This window comes from Budorcas taxicolor, chromosome 23 (assembly GCF_023091745.1).
Source record: "Budorcas taxicolor isolate Tak-1 chromosome 23, Takin1.1, whole genome shotgun sequence".
Lineage (NCBI taxonomy): Eukaryota > Metazoa > Chordata > Mammalia > Artiodactyla > Bovidae > Budorcas > Budorcas taxicolor.
The window spans coordinates 36951091-36968792 of record NC_068932.1 but is presented as its reverse complement, the minus strand read 5'-3'; the positions used below and the strand labels follow the sequence as shown (position 1 = coordinate 36968792).

General features: G+C 39.4%; 1 protein-coding gene across 1 annotated transcript in view; it reads left to right on the top strand.

Moving 5' to 3' along the window:
• PDZD8 (PDZ domain containing 8) overlaps positions 1-17702 on the top strand; it is a 76890-nt gene extending 59188 nt beyond the window's left edge. Inside the window, exons 4-5 of the mRNA XM_052660692.1 lie at positions 10601-10763; positions 14937-17702. Coding sequence (XP_052516652.1) covers positions 10601-10763; positions 14937-17131 — 2358 coding nt within the window. The 3' untranslated portion in view covers positions 17132-17702. The remainder of the gene's footprint in view (positions 1-10600; positions 10764-14936) is intronic.

The window sequence follows — 17702 nt, the reverse complement described above, 5'->3', positions numbered from 1 at the left end:
TTGCCATATGTATGTTTTAAGAGTTACACTTTTTTGTGAAAAAGACAGTAAATTGTGAATTTTCTTTGCTGATAAGAGTTTGAAAGAAGACAGCTAATAAACATAGAATCTTCTTTTTTCTGGTCGAGTGATAAACTTTAGTGGAAGACAGTTGAGAATTTAGTTGAATCTTTGGAAGCAGCATAGTTACCCAATAGTCTAGAGCCCCATGACTAACTAATGGAGTTAGTGGAATCATCAATTATGGTTTTGCTTTTTAAAGGTGATAGACGGTAAAATACACAGTGGGTGAAGGTGATTGTGGGAGGAATTGAGAGTAACGTTGGCATATATACACTGCCGTGTGTAAAATCACTAACCAGCAGGAAGCTGCTCTATAGCACAGGAAGTTCAGCTCCTCAGTTCGATGCTCTGTGATGACATAAAGTGGTGGAATAGGGGTATGGGAAGGAGGCTCAAGAGGGAGGGGATATATGTATGCTGCTGCTGCTGCTAAGTCACTTCAGTCGTGTCCGACTCTGTGCAACCCCACAGACGGCAGCCCACCAGGCTCCGCCGTCCCTGGGATTCTCCAGGCAAGAACACTGGAGTGGGTTGCCATTTCCTTCTCCAATGCGTGAAAGTGAAAAGTGAAAGTGAAGTCGCTCAGTCATGTCCAACTCTTCACGACCCCATGGACTGCAGCCCCCCAGGCTCCTCTGTCCATGGGGTTTCTCCAGGCAAGAGTACTGGAGTGGGGTGCATTGCCTTCTCTGGGATATATGTATACATATGGCTAATCCACGTTGTTGTACAGCAGAAACTAACACAGCATTGTAAAGCAATTATGTTCCCATTAAAAAAAAAGATCACACCCACAAAAAAAGTGAAATCTGGCTCTAGCTCTTCAACGGCCTCATTGCTGCTTCTAATTGAGATGGACCGTAAACTGTTGGTCCCAAGCCTGGCTGTATTCTGTGCCCTGTAGCCATAAACAGATTGATCTGACATCTGGAATTCAAGCAAATGACCGGAAAGTTACACCTCTAAGACAAGTTACACCTCTAAGACACCTCTGTGCCAAGTATGTTGTACTTCAAAGTTTCCCTTGGAAACAGCTCAGAAACTTATATTTAATATAAAAGTTGTTCTAGTTTTAGAAATCTTGACCTCTCAAATATAAATCAGAGTTTGGGGATAAATCTTTAATCATAATTGACTGGGCCCCAAATATTCAGAATTTAAATGCCACATCCCAAAGTAAGCCAAGTAAAGGTGATCTGTTAAAAAGTTCAGTTTTATACAGGTGCTGTATACGTATATGTACAGGCTGTTGTGTCATTTCTCCTCCTTTTCCTCTACTCTACTAAAAAAGCTAGGAAATAGTCCTCATGATGTCTTTTTCAGAAGCTTTTTTTGATGAAAGAATACTCAGAAGTGTACATGGTCACAGTAATTCAAGGGTCTTTCACATAGACCCTTTTATTCTTTCTTGCATTTTTGGTTTTTTGCTCAATGTTACAAGCTCAAGTAAGAGAACAGTTTGTGAAGGAGTTATATTGATGTGTTATTAAAATAAATCCTCTTCTTATCAATTATATAAAATTATGTCCCCATTAGGAAGGGATTTAAAAATCAATATGTTGTTTCCCAACCTCTTAGGTGAAAATAAGGCATCACAGCTGGGTCCAGGAAAGGCTAAAATTATGTCAGAGTGTGAGAGCTCTTAAAGGCTATCTTGGTGTTTTTACTAAATCGCTGTCCACCAGATAGGTACCCATACAGTTAGAATTTTTTAACCTGAGTCCAACATTATTGGTGAAGTTAAATGCAGGCTGTCTGCAATCTTGTATGTATTGACTAGTGATTTAGCTCAGGTAATTGCATTTAGTTTGTATGTGTCAGCAGTTCTTGACAATTGATAAACTTTTTTTTTGGTATATCATGCAAAAGAATATTGGAAATAGTATTTCTTTTCCAGTAGAAATTTATCTTTTGGTTTCGGCAAAATTCAGGCCAGTTGATACATGCTAAGCCACAGAGAAAACACTTTTCCATCCTACATTTTTTTTTCTATTCCTAGTAGAGGTTGGTATATTGATTATGTTTACAGCACAGTTAAAGAATTTCTTCATAACAGTTCAGAGTATAATCAACTACTAAGATACAAGTTACAGATGTTAAAGCCCACTTTACTTAGCACATGAGGGTACTACAAGGGCAGGGAGCAGGGGTGTACTCCTGCCCAACAACAATGTCTTCTAGCAGTTCCCTGCTCTTCCCAGACTCTCTGAAGCCACTGTGCTTCTCCTGGGGGCTGGGGACAGCAGCTCAAGCCTCATGGAGACCCTGGAGACACAGCTTATGAGTTTGGAGATGCCTAGACCTGCACCCTTCCAAGAGCCTCTCTGTCGCTGACACTCCAGGACCTGGAGCTGCCAGCCTGGGGGTCCTCTTGTTATGGAGCAGGGCTTGTGTACCCGAGATGTAGCAGCCCAACATTGACAACAGGGGCATGAATCAAAGCGAGGCTTTGTTTGTAGGGTGCTGAGCAAGGGAGTGGGGGACGGATCTCAGATCCACTCCGATTTGGTCTTTGATTCAGGGGCTATTTTAAAGGGTAAGAAAGTCACAAGATTAATCATCACCTTGTGATTTAATTGAGGCATAGCTGATGTATTATATAACTTTCAGGGGAACAACATAATGAGTCACCATTCTATAGGTCGTATACCCTTTATAGTTATTCTAAAACACTGGCAACCTTCCTTGTTGTGTGTGTGTCAGTCACTCAGTCATGTCCCACTGTTTGTGATCCCATGGACTGTGGCCTACCAGAAATCCTCTGTCCGTGGGATTTCCCAGGCAAGAATACTCGAGCGAGTTGCTATTTCCTGCTCCAGGGGACCTTCCCGACCCAGGGATTGAACCCAGGTCTCCTGCTGGGACTTCCCTGGTGGCTCAGACGGTAAAGTGTCTGCCTACAATGCAGGAGACCAGGGTTTGATCCCCGGGTCGGGAAGATTCCCTGGAGAAGGAAATGGCAACCCACTCTTGTAGTCTTACCTGGAAAATCCCATAGACAGAGAAGCCTGGTAGGCCACAGCCCATGGGGTCGCAAAGAGTCAGACATGACTGAGAGTCTTCACTTTGTTTCTTTCTCCTGCGTTGCAGGCAGATTCATCTTCCTTGTGCTGCATGTGTAATACATCTGTGTAGCTTACTTATTTTGTACATAGTAGTTTGCTGTTTTTTAACCCCTGGTGGTGGTGGTAGTCACTCAGTCGTGTCTGACTCTTTGCAACCCCATAGACCATAGCCTGCCAGGTTCCTTTGTCTATGAAATTCTTCACACAAGAATACTGGAGTGGGTTGCCATTTCCTTCTGCAGGGGCTCTTCCTGACCCAGAGATCGAACCCAGGTCTCCTGCATTGCAGGCAGATTCTTTACCATCTGAGCCACCAGAGAAGACCTTTTAACCCCTGCTCCTGTCTTGTCCCTTCCCCCTTCCCTTCCCCCACTGGTAACCACTAGGTTGTTCTACATGACATTTCTTTTTTTAAACTATAGTTGATTTACCGTGTGTGTTAGTTTCAGGTATACAGCACAGTGATTCAGTTTTATATATGTATTTTTTCAGATTATTTTTCATTACAGGTTATTATACAGTATTGAATATATAGCTCCCTGTGCTATAGAGTAAATCTTTGTTGCTTTGGTGTTGATCTTTTGTCTACAGTAATTTATATCTATTAATCACATAGTGTATGTCAGTCAGTCAGTTCAGTCGCTCAGTCATGTCCAACTCTTTGGGACCCTGTGGACTGCAGCACACCAGGCTTCCCTGTCCATCACCATCTCCCGGAGCTTGCTCAAACTCATGTCCATTGAGTCAGTGATGCCGTCCAACCATCTCACCCTCTGTTCCCCTTCTCCTCTTTCCCCGCTTCAATCTTTCCCAGCATCAGGGTCTTTTCCAGTTCTCCACATCAGCTGGCCAAAGTATTGGAGTTTCAGCTTCAGCATCAGTCCTTCCATTGAATATTCAGGACTGGTTTCCTTTAGGATAGACTAGTTTGTTCTCCTTGCAGTCCAAAGGATTCTTAAGAGTCTTCTCCAACACCGCAGTTCAGAAGCATCAATTCTTCAGCGCTCAGCTTTATTTATAGTCCAACTCTCACATCCATACATGACTACTGGAAAAGCCATAGCTTTGACTAGACAGACCTTTGTTGGCAAAATAATGTCTTTGCTTTTTGATATGCTGTCTAGGTTGGTTATAGCTTTCCTTCCATGGAGCAAGTGTCTTTTAATTTCATGGCTGCAGTCACCATTTGCAATGATTTTGGAGCCTCAAAAAATAAAGTCTATCACTGTTTCCACTGTTTCCCCATCTATTTGCCATGAAGTGATGGGACCAGATGCCATGATCTTAGTTTTCTAAATGTTGAGTTTTAAGCCAACTTCTTCACTCTCTTTCACTTTCATCAAGAGACTCTTTAGTTCTTCTTCACTTGCTGTATATGGCATGTCTTAATCATAATCTTAGGAGTCAGGGTATCTCTGGTTTATGATTCTCAGGCCAGGTGTTCCCCAGGGACTTGTTAGCTAAACTTGCCCTGGAGAAACAACTTGAGTTTGTACTTTAAAGATGGTATCTACAGTAGCAATTTTGATACATTAATGATGTTAGCAGTAATCTTAGCTATGACTCTAGTTGATTGCTGTTCAGTTAGCACAGGATTGGAGTAAGAGGTGACAAAGAAAGGAAATAAAGCTTTAGATAGAATAACCACAAACCCAGTAAGGGAACTCTGCTTTGGGGGGACTTGGTTTTAGTGAGGATAGCACCCCACTTCTGAAGCCTCGAGTCCCCTTGAGCTGCTAGACAGGCCGCTGTCTGTGGAAGAGGCAGCCTGTGTTGTCAGGAGGAGCTGCTGGTACAGTGCCAGTCCTCATGCTCCTCCCTTCTCTGACCCATCTCGCAGGCCCCAAGTCCCTGCAGGGGGAGGCAGCAGAGGCCCCTGGCTACGTACAAGCAGATTTCCCCCCTATACTCATAATGTATCTGTAGCTGTGTAGTTAATAAATATAGCAATTTGAGTTTATGACATTGTATATCATGATTTCTAAAATAGGGCCTGGTCAGCCTGAACATGTTTAAAACAGATACCTACTAAAACTTGCTTAAGCACAAAACGGGTACTTATTCTGAGGATTCCATGGTGTTTCATGCCACAGTCAGGTGTCCTGGTCACTGTTCAGGGTTGTATGGGCTAGGTTCTGCATCGCTTTTAGTAGGAATCCAGCTAGGCTTTAGCCGCAAACTGGAACCCGAAACTAAACCACTCTTTTTCCTCCCTGCTCCTGGCTGTTCAGTGCTGTATTCTTCACTCTGTACACTTGCTTTCTCCCCTTCCCAGCCCATAAGAAGATACACAGACACCTATAGCCATGTTTATTTTTATTCCATTCAAGGAACCTCTGAATCTGAATACCTACCAGCCAGGAAAGGACTCTGATTGATACAGCTTGGGCCAGGTTTGTGCCCCTGGACCATCCAATGAGGCAAGGCAGTAGAAGCATGTTATATAAGCATGGCTGTTCCCACTGTAACTGTAGGAAGGACTAAAGGGTTGCAGACATAGTCCCAGAGAGGAGAATTTGGCAAACATTAGTGTTTATTTTACCAAGCCTGTGGTAAGTATTAATTTCATTTCTTATTTCTCTTATAAAATATCTGCCATGCTACAAAGTACTCGTTCAGGAACATGTTTATAGCAACTAGATATTAGTTTCTATATTCTTTATACATTTATACTCTTTATACATTAATTGCAAACTCTTTATACATTTACCAAACAACTTCCTATAGGACTTTTTCTCTGTAGGATAATCAGAATATGTAGGATTCTATGAATAGGTAATGAAATGTTCTCTGAAAGGCTATTTCTTTTTCCCAGTAAAAGGTGTTTTACTGTAATTCAGTTTAGTTCAGTTCAGTCACTCAGTTGTGTCCGACTCTTTGTGACCCCGTGGACTGCAGCACGCCAGGCTTCCCTGTCCATCACCAACTCCCGGAGCTTGCTCAAACTCATGTCCATCGAGTCGGTGATGCCATCCTACCATCTCACCCTCTGTCATCCCCTTTTCTTCTTTCCCCTCTTCAGTCTTTCCCAGCATCAGGGTCTTTCCCAGTGAGTCAGTTCTTCGCATCAGGTGGCCAAAGTATTGGAGCTTTAGCTTCAACCTAAGTCCTTCCAATGAAATCAGGACTGATTTCCTTTAGGATGGACTGGTTTGTTCTCCTTGCAGTCCAAGGGACTCTCAGGAGTCTTCTCCAGCACCATAGTTCAAAAGCATCAATTCTTTGGTGCTCACCTTCCTAGAAGTCCAGCTCTCACATCCATACATAACTGCTGGGAAAACATAGCTTTGACTAGACGGACCTTTGTTGGCAAAGTAGTGTCTCTACTTTTTAATATGCTGCCTAAGTTTGTCATAGCTTTTCTTCCAAGGAGCAAGCGTCTTTTAATTTCATGACTGCAGTCACCATCTGCCATGATGCAGTGATTTTGGCATCCAAAAAAATAAAGTCTGTCACTGTTTCCATTGTTTCCCCATCTATTTGCCATGCAGTGATGGGACCAGATGCCATGATCTTCGTTTTTTGAATGTTGAGTTTTAAGCCACCTTTTTCACTCTTCTCATTCAAAATATATGTTCTTATTTGTCCATGAGAAATATAATTTTTTTTATCTTCCTGCTATTGCTTTTCTTGACTCCTTCCCCTTTGATTTGATATGTCTTTAGTCTTCTATAGAGGAAACTTTCCAGTGGGATAGAAACATAATTTAGATAGAAATACAAAAACATTATTTTGTGAAAAGGTAGATATTTATCATCACTGCGCTGGTTTCTAGATTTCAGAAATATTAATAAAGACCATGCTTGAGCCCATTCTTCTCCTAGTGGGTTTGAACCAGCTGCTGTTCTCTTATTGAATGTTGACATCAGTCACCATCTTTGTCTTTTCTAATGAGACAGTTTTTAAATTTTTGAATTTTATGTGATCATAAAATTATTTTTAGCTTCTCAGTCTTGATCCTATAAAAGTAAATTAACGTTTGTATGATATAAACTAGTTTAACTGTTCTAATGTCCTGAATTAATGTTTGTTTCATGATATGTTTGCCTTGTTTGAGCAGTATATTAAGTTCACAGGACTTCCCTGGTGGCTCAAGATGGTAAAGCGTCTGCCTACAATGCAGGAGACCTGGGTTCAATCCCTGGGTCGGGAAGATCTTCTGGAGAAGGAAATGGCAACCCACTCCAGTATTCTTGCCTGGAAAATCCCATGGATGGGGGAGCCTGGTAGGCTGTAGTCGATGGGGTAGCAAAGAGTCAGACACAACTGTGCGACTTCACTCACTCACTCACTCATGATATGTTTGCCTTGTTTGTTGAGCAGTATATTAAGTTCATTTACAGCAGATTGGTTTTTAAATTTGCTTTTGTATCCCATTTTGACTAGTGATGCCAAGTCTTACTAATAGGAATAATAATAAATGCTGAAACTTTTCACAGCTCCACATATGAAAAAGATGTCATTTTGTCAATGACATTCACAGAACTTAATAGTTGCCTAAAGTCATAGGCAAGGATTGTTGAAGACATTGTATTTCACCTCTAAGTATTTCAGTATGAATCTTCTAAAAATAGAACATTTTACTACATGTTCTATTGGTAGATAGATGCTACAATAACCATCACACATAAAAAATTAATTCCTTAATTTGTCTATATTAAAATGCTCCCAATCCATAAATGTTTTTGTGAGTTTTTTCCCCCCCTAAGCTTACGTCTTACCAAGATTCATACATTGCATTGTGTTGTTTACATCTCTTTAGTCTTTGTCTCTCTCTTTTTTAATCTAAATGCTTCTCTCCCCTTTTGGGAGATTATAAAAGAGTGATTTTTCAAATATAATCATTCTTTCTGTATTTATTAACTGGCTTTTTTTAGGCAGGAATGAGGGAGAGGTAAAGAAAAACTTCCCTTTGACCAAATGCTAAATAATTTAATATGTAAACAAATGGATAGGTGCATTTAAGAGCTAATTACAGAAACAGTACTTATTACATAAATCCTGCATTTAAAGTGAAAGCTGTCGTTTTAAGAAAAACCTCCAAGAAAAGCAAGAACAGAAAATGTAAAGATGTCCAGATCTCAATGAATAATATTTATATAGTTATAAAGTTTTAAACATAGCTGACTTTCAGTCAACCTTGATGGCTTAAAATAGTTTAAAAATGAATATAATAGTTATCAACTTTGATGATAGAGTTTAGAAAGTAGAAAGTGACTTATACTGTTGACTCCTGGCTGCTTGAATCAGCCTTGAATTCCTGAATCAACTCCACTTGATTGTGATTATTATCCTCATCTACTAGTGAAATTCCCTAAAATTTTGCTACCGGATGTAAGGAAAATATTTAGGATTTCTATTTTCACTTCATCATTTAAAAGTTTACCTATTTTGTCGTATGTTTTATAGTATGTGGTATATCCAATAATCATATAAAAATTTAAAATATAGATACATGTATATAGGGGAGAATTATATAATTATTTTGGTATTTTTAATATAAAAATAGTTTCACCCCAATGGACATGTCAGTTTTGTTTTAAAAGTATGGGATATTTGAATGGTCTTGTAAACATTATCTTAAATTTTCATTAAAATAAAAATGTTTTGTGATATTCATCTTTAAATATTTTCTTTAAAATTTTTCTCAGGTTTTTAATTATTAGGGGTTTTTATACTTTAAAACTTTTGAATCATTGTCACAACTTAATTTTAAGTTTTTGAATCATTGTCACAACTTAATTGTAAGTTTTAAATTTGTATTTCAGAGAAGGCTGGAACTAATTCTGAAAGTAGATGGGTCAGCAGTATTAGCTTAAAAGGAAATAAGCTTTTAATAAGAAAGGAGATGAAATAAATAGTATCTTAAGCTCTGTACCCTATGTATGAAATTAAGAGCATTTACTAATAATCAGAAAAGTTGGGAGAAGGAAGTAATTTAGTATTTGCCCTTATTAATTATTCCTACTAAAAACCTTTTTTCCATCTGAAATGTTTACTTCAAGGATCATTGGAAATAAGAAAAGCAAAGGAAATAATATGATTGGTTGGGAGAAAATAAATTAAGAAACTGAATTGTGCAGAAGCCTGTATTAGACTTAATTCCCTTCTCAACCCCACCATCCTCCCATCTCTGTTCCACTTTAGGAGCAAGGAGTAGGTCACAAAAAAGCACATTCTAAATGTTAATTTGTAAAATTTACAGTTCTTAGACTCATACAGTTTAGCGTTTTTTTATCCATTTGCCATTGTTAACTTTTTGAAAGTAGAAGAATTTGGATTCTTTTTAAGCTTTGGTACTCTGTATAGCTTTTATTAACTGAAAAATGCTTTTAACATTATAAGGTGATTATTTACTATATCATGAGGCAAGAATTGGACCAGTGTTTCTGGACGTTTAAACAGAAATGATGTTTTATGGAAGGATTGTTTTGGTAGATTTTTTGGTAAACTTTTAAATAGTCAAAAACTTGACTACATTTTCCATTTCTTGAACATATTATTAATATTGGTAAGATTTTTCTTAATATAAAAATAACTTGTCAATATCTATTAACACCCATATTAAAGAACAACATTCAATAACATCATTAGGCCAGCATCATTAGGTAGGAGAATTGAATTTTTGGCTTTTAAATGGGATTTATCAATTAAAGCACTACAGACAGTGATATATGTGGATATTAGCAGATTATTTGGCAGAGTCCTTCATGAGATAGCTTGAAGAATAGACATGGCCTGAGTAATAATACAATTAGACTGATTTATAATTTAGCTTAATAAACACAGATTAAATTCTTGTCATCTTAGAGGGTTGTGGTATTCTATCCATTTTTTAAATCAGTGATTCAAATGAGGACAGATAGCATATGTTGTTTTTCTTAATTTATAGATGATATGAGTCTGAGACACGTACTCCTAATAAATTGGATGGTATTTCTTTAGAAAACAGAATGATCTTGATGAGTTAGAACAGGATATTTCACAAGATAATTCTTAATAAAACATGAGCATAAACTCCCCCCCCCAAAAATTTAACAATATACTATAAAAAATGGAAGTTCCTAAGCACATCTTAATAGATATTAATAGAAGATTATTCCCATTTTATTTCAAAAAAGCAAGATTCAGGATTATATTCATAATGGGGTCTCAACTCTACACACACACACAGCAGTTCTAGATTAGGAGTGATTTTCTTTTCATTTTGCCTTATTTTCAGATTTTCTGCAGCAAGCATGCATCTTTCCTAACATATGTGAGATAAGGTGTTTCATGTTCCAGTGGCCCAGATGTGCAGTCCAAGCGTAGGTTAGTCTCTGTTGTCACAGTAGAGATTTCCTGCCTTGTATCGGTCTGTAATAATCACCAGGCGCAAAAGCATCAGCTATAGTGCTCTGTGTGTTCGTGTTTTCTCACTCCACCATTATGGACCCACTGAATCTGTTTCCATTTTTTTCTCTTTATCAAAGGTTGAATTAATAAAGGGGAATTTACAAAGTGTCGGACTTACACTTCGTCTTGTCCAGTCAACTGACGGCTATGCTGGGCACGTCATAATTGAGACTGTGGCCCCAAATTCACCTGCTGCAATTGCTAACCTTCAGCGGGGAGATCGACTGATTGCTATTGGAGGTAATTATGCTGATGTGCAGTATACTTGACATTTACTGAGAAAACCAGAGAGTGGATGTGGGGCTCTTTTCCTCTTGCTTCTTTGTTTCTATAAGCACATTACGTTTATAATGGGAAAAAATTCATTACTATAAGTAAAAATCTGAAGGAAGCCTTAAAAAATTTGAAACAGGTATCATTTTAGTTCTAATGTATAAATCTTTAAAATACTTCCTCTTTAGACCACTTTCCTCCTTTTACTTCTCAATTTTTTACTGAATATGAAAGGGCAGGTCAACAGTTATCTTATTTTTCTGTATGTTCACCACCATTACTAGTCTGAGCCTAAAACTGACAGAATTAGCACGGCTACCCCCTCACTTAGGACTAGCTAATGAACAGGAGAGAGATTCCTTGTCTAACAGGGCATGCCTGATCTATCCTGTGACCCCCATATTGCTGGCCTGTATTGTTCCTTATTGGCCAGCCTTTTGTTGATAGACTGTCATTCAGAGTGCAGCCCAAGTCACTGTCACTAGCAGAAAAATGTGTCACCTGCATGCCTTCCTGTCAGTTGCATTGATATAACAAAAACTGCAAATCTATTGATTGGCAGATTATTTGCTTGCATGTGTATAAATTATCAATAAGGCTAACTTACGGACACCAGTGGGGAAAAGTCTAAACCTTTTCAGATCTTTGTAGTACCTGGCCCACCCATTCTAGACCTGTCAAGAGATTCTTTAAACACATGGTTGGTTATAGCTGAGCTTTTAAAGGCAATGTGGAATATTCTCTCACAGCTAAGACAATAAATAACCAGGTAGCTTAGTTCCTAAATTAAGGAGCAGTTGTCTTTGGTTATATGTCAAAGAAAGTCTGCCTTTATTTTAATTCATATCCATCATGACAATAAAATAATGAAAATTTTTTTAAGTTTCAAAATATTGAAAAATTAGAATTTGAAAATTTTGAAACAGTGCTTTTCAAAGTCTTTTGTGTATTCCAGTCACCCAGGCATGGTGTTAAAGTGTGAGTTCTGACTTAGTAGATCTGGGGTGGGGCTCCAGGTTCTACATTTCTAACAAGCTCCCAGATGATGACTCTGGTTCACAAACACCTAGGATAATAAGGCTATAAAATAGGCCTCATCTGTTACATAGTCATTTAACATAAACATAACACTTATCCCTCAGCCAAAAATCACAGTTCAGTATAAATTTTTTATATTTATATATACCCTGTTTTTATTTTACCTGCAGCATTAAATTTTCCTTTTTAGGCCCTTTTACGGGAGATATTTGTTTTCAGTTACATAAGTCATAAATATCTATTATCAAAAGTAAATCCAAGCAATATAAATATAGATGGGGTGAAAAAACAAAAGTCACCTCTTCATATCTAATATTTGTTACAAATTATAATATTGAGATAAGGGGCAGGTATAATACACATTCTTTTCTTTTTAATCACTGTACTTCATTTATGCAGGTATGTATCATTTAAAAAATATTTTTAAAATTAACAGGATTGGTGATAGTTGAAATAAGACTGACAAAATATTATATTGAAGCTCAATGATGGAGTTCATTTTACTATTTCCTCTGCTCTTGTGTATATTTGAAATATTCCAAAAGGAAAATAATCCAGATTTGGCTGGCTGGTTCTGAAGGATGAGTTTAGATTGATGTGAAGTTTTGCCTACCTCAGATCTTCAGATGGACTTATTTTTTTATGTCAGACTACAGTTTTGCTGGAAAATAGTATGGTTAGAGGGAGGCAGTAGAGCTTAAGGCTGGATGAATCATGAAGTCATGTTAGCTCTCGATTTCCGTATGACTGAGTTTAGCTAAAGGGTTTTGAACCAATGTTTTAGGAAAGTTGGGAAGCAGCATATGTTTGGCGATTAAAATAAGGACGCTCCAAGTGAGGGATCATAGTAAAAAGCTATTTATTAATGTAGTTGAAACAAGTGGTCAGGAGGATCTGAGCCAGGAAGGAAAATGGACTGGAACTCTTGGATTCACAGCAGAATGAACCTCGAGTCCACCATCTTCATGATTCAAATCAGGTTAACTGTGAGGGCAGCAGATTGATTCATGTACTAGTGAGGACAGCAAGATGAGAATGTCAAAGAGAAGTTTTAACTTTTATCAACAAAACATCCAGGTGGTGATATCCAGAAGCCTTTGGGAATGTATGACTAGATTGAAGACGAGGGGTCGCCACCCAGAGAAAAAGTTAATGGTTGAAACTACTGAATGGGTGTAATCTAAGGAGAGAACAAAAAGGTCAAGGAAACTAGTGACAAAACCATGGGAATGTTTGCATACAAGGGACCGATATAGGTGGGGGGAGAAAGAAAGGAAAGGAAAGGAAAGGTGATCAGAGCTAAATTACCACAGCATTGTAAAAAACAAGGGGAAGGAAGGTTTTAAAGGAAAAGAAGGACGGGAATTTGCATTTCAGCAAGAATAATTGACAGAGCAAAGTCCTGAAGGAGATGGGGAACAGAATCCAGAGTACAGGTGAAGGGCGGCTTCCCCCTCTCAGACAGCTCAGTCCAGAAAATGATTGGCAGGGAGAAAAGGCAGCAGTTTGTTGGTCTTTTCAGTAAATAAAGTGATGTCATCTATAGAATAAAAGAGCAGGAACGGTGGGTTTCAGGGGAATAAGAAAGGTTTGAAGCTGGTGTTTGGAGACTTAGTTGTTTAGAGACCAATTCAAAGAATGCTAAAGCATCACTGAGAAACACGCTGGAGACAGATGGCATAACTTGATGCTGTCTCCAGGTAGGAAGCTCAGCAGCAGGAAAGGGCAGGGAAGGGACTAGCCCAGCTAGGGATCATCGGGACAGGCAGATGGTAGAAGAGGAGAGGGCTGGAGCAGAAGCATAAAAAAGCTTGTTGTGAACACCATTATGGTGAAGAGGACAGGCTAGGGCAAAAGCATAAAAAAGCTTGATGTGAACACCATTGAGGTCTTGAGACTGAGCCTGGGGAGGGAAGCAAGTGGATCAGCTGGACCATGAGAGCAAAAGGAGGAATCACCGGGCATGGACACTACCTCAAAACAGATTCAGTTAGCAGACAGGCTTGTTAGAGGTGGAAATAGGAGACTGTGATCAGAAGTTCATTTCCAAGTAGAAGATCTTTGATGTGGAAAAGTTCGAAGTGATGACCAGATCTAAAGCATGCTCTTGCCTGGGCAGCTGAAGTTGGAGAATATAGAGGTTGGGGAACTCTGAAGTCAGGTTATTAGATGGGGCTGATACTCTTTTGATCTATTGAGGATGGCTGTAGGATCTTTGGAAAGCCAAGACTCACCTTTCTCTTAAGTCCTATAGCAGCGGTTTGCTTAGGTAAGTACTGTTTGAGGGAGGGCAGAGAGACCTTTTAAAGTTACACCTGGAATGTCCCTAGAAGAATGCATCAGAAGCTGCTGGCTTTGCTTGCCTCAGGGAAGGGAGACTTTCCACTGTGCTTCTTTTTGTGCCTTTTTAATTTTGAATTAATATAGCACCTATCAGAAAATAGAATGAAAACTTAAGATAGGTATTATTGATACAGATACAGGTAATAAACAACTTGGTTAACTTTAAAGCCCTCCTATCCCTTCCTTATTCTTTCTCGTCCTGAAAAAGATTTGTTTCATGGGTAGGGCTAATAGAATCTGTAAGCGTCCACTATTCACAGCATAGTATTTTGCTAAGTTTAGTTCAAGCACCGGTCTCTTAATTTGAATCATTCATCACCTAGCTTATAATCCCTGAAGCGCTGTAGAATTTCCTTCAGTAGAATCACAGTTTCCCATCATTTTTAAGCCTGGTTTAACCATTAATAAAATCCTTTTCAATAGGTTTCACTCAGTTCACTTCAATTCAAACTGAGAAAAAATGTCATTTAAACCTAGGAAGGAATGGGAAGCAGTTGGGAGTTAGCAGCTTGACACCCTCCTAAGATTTTCATGGCACCATTTGGTTTGGAAAGGTAAACAGTTCCAGGACGTTGGAGCAGTCAGAGTTTTAAGAATCAGCACACTGATGTATCCATAAGCCCATAACAGATTTTAGAGTTTCCACTATTGCTTTTCTGTTAGTTAACTGATCATGAATTAATGGCAGTTATACTTCGTGAATGTAGGTAATTTTTACTGCAGTAATTTTCTGTTTTCCCTTTTAAAATCTTGAAACAGGTGTGAAAATCACATCTACACTGCAGGTGCTGAAGCTCATCAAGCAGGCTGGTGACCGAGTGCTGGTATATTATGAGAGGCCTGTTGGCCGGAGTAATCAGGGTACAGTGCTGCAGGATAACTTTGGACAGCTGGAAGAAAACTTTCTGACAGGCTCCTGCCAACCGAACTTTGAAGAGGAAGCCACTGGGTTGGCAGTAGATGCTGAAAATAGAGACCTGGATTCTGAATTTGAAGACTTAGCAAGTGATGTCAGAGCACAAGCTGAAGTCAGAGAGGAGGCACAGTCGCTAAGTCACAGCCCCAAGCGAACTCCAACAACGCTTTCTGTGAAACCCCTTGGAACTATATCACCTGTTTTAAACCGTAAATTAGCTGTAGGAAGTTACCCACCACCACCAAAACTTCCATCCAAAGAAGGAAATAAGCCCTTAGCCCTAAAATCTTCTGAGGTAACAGAACCAGCACCAGTGTCAAAACCCACCCAAGGATCCACTTTCAAACCACCTGTGCCACCACGACCGCAAGTCAAAGTTCCTTTGCCTTCTACTGATACCCCGACTCAGGCTGAACCAGATATTTCTGTTGAAAAGCCAGAGAAGGTGCTGCCACCGCCTCCTGCAGATAAACCTGCTGAAAAGCAAGTGAAGAATCTGGATCACATAGAAGAAGCAGCTGCAGCTAAGCAGTTTTTAGCCAAGCAAGAAGTGGCAAAAGATCTGATTTCTGAAAGCACCTGCGCCCCTAAGGACAGTTCAGATGACCATCAAACGTGGGAATCATCGGAAATTCCTTATCGCAAGAAGCTGGGAAAATGGACAAGAACCAGAGCCAGCTGTTTCTTTGACATAGAAGCCTGCCACAGGTACTTAAACATTGCCCTGTGGTGCAGGGACCCTTTCAAACTAGGGGGTCTCATCTGCTTGGGGCACGTGAGCTTGAAACTTGAAGAGGTGGCGTTAGGATGCTTAGCTACTTCGAACATGGAGTACCTTTCCAAGTTCAGACTGGAAGCTCCGTCACCTAAGGCCATGGTCACGAGAACCGCACTGCGCAATTTGAGTATGCAGAAGGGGTTCAACGACAAGTTCTGCTACGGCGACATTACTGTTCACTTCAAATATTTGAAAGAAGGAGAGCCAGACCACGCAGTTACTAACTTAGAGAAAGAAAAAGAACTCCATTTGGTTGAAGAGGTTTCTGCCCTGCCTAAAGAGGAACATTTTGTTGGACAAATGGGTTTAACAGAAAATAAACACAGTTTCCAGGACACTCAGTTCCAGAACCCGACTTGGTGTGATTACTGTAAGAAAAAAGTGTGGACTAAAGCTGCTTCCCAGTGTATGGTCTGTGCTTATGTCTGCCATAAAAAATGTCAGGAAAAGTGTCTAGCCGAGACTCCTCTTTGTGGAGCAACGGATCAGCGGATAGACCGGGCCCTGAAAAATCTCAGGCTGGAAGGACAAGAAACCCTCTTAGGCCTGCCCCCTCGTGTTGATGCTGAAGCTGGAAAGTCAGTCAACAGAACAACAGGTTTGACGAGACATATTATCAATACTAGCTCTCGTTTGTTAAACCTGCGTCAAGTCTCCAAAACTCGCCTGTCTGAGCCAGGAACTGACCTAGTAGAACCTTCACCAAAACAGACACCCAACACATCAGACAATGAAGGCAGTGACACAGAGGTCTGTGGTTCAAATAGCCCTTCTAAACGGGGCAACAGCGCAGGAATAAAGTTAGTGAAAAAGGAGGGTGGTCTGGATGATAGCGTTTTCATTGCCGTTAAAGAGATCGGTCGTGATCTGTACAGGGGCTTGCCTACAGAGGAGAGGATTCAGAAACTAGAGTTCATGCTAGATAAACTGCAGAATGAAATTGATCAGGAGTTGGAACATAATAATTCCCTTGTTAGAGAAGAAAAAGAGACAACTGACACAAGGAAAAAGTTACTTCTTTCTGCTGCTTTGGCTAAATCTGGTGAAAGACTGCAAGCTCTTACACTTCTTATGATCCACTACAGAGCAGGCATTGAAGACATTGAATCTTCAGAAAGTCCAGACCAGCACTCCAAGAAAATCAGCAAGTACACAGATGACACAGAAGAAGACCTCGACAGTGAGATAACCCAACTCATAGACTCTCAGCCATTCAGTAGCATATCAGATGACTTATTTGGCCCATCTGAGTCTGTGTAACAGTCCATATTTAAACTTACAGGTGATTGAGGAGAAGTTGCATCTAAAGTACCATAGATACAACCACGTTTAAACCCTCTCATTATGCACTTTGGCCTGCTTCTTCACAGTTATTTACTTGTGTGAGAACTAGAGTGGAAAAGGTGGTTTTCCAGCTAAAACATGACCAGCCCACTAAATTGGTTGTTTCAGATTGCATTTATAGCTATGCTTTTTTGGGTTTATACTGGGGATTTATTTTTACTAATTTATTTTTAACTTTTTCTAATTATGTAATTATGTAAGCTAACTTTTTGTGTTTATGTATGTGTGATGTCTCATCGTGTTTTTTTCCCCCTTCTCTTCCTAGTTTTTGAATTAGTGTTAAATAGCATCCTGTCCAGATTCTTGAAATATTTTCACTTCCATCACGGTTGTAACAACAAATTTGCTGCATGCCCAACTTGACAACAGCAATCATTGAGGGAACAGGTTTTGAATCTTACTTTGTGTTATGAAGTTTGTAATTTCTACTTGCTTGAGATTTTTGTTATTTTGGGGTTTGGAGGTTATGCTTTCTGTTTTGATTTTG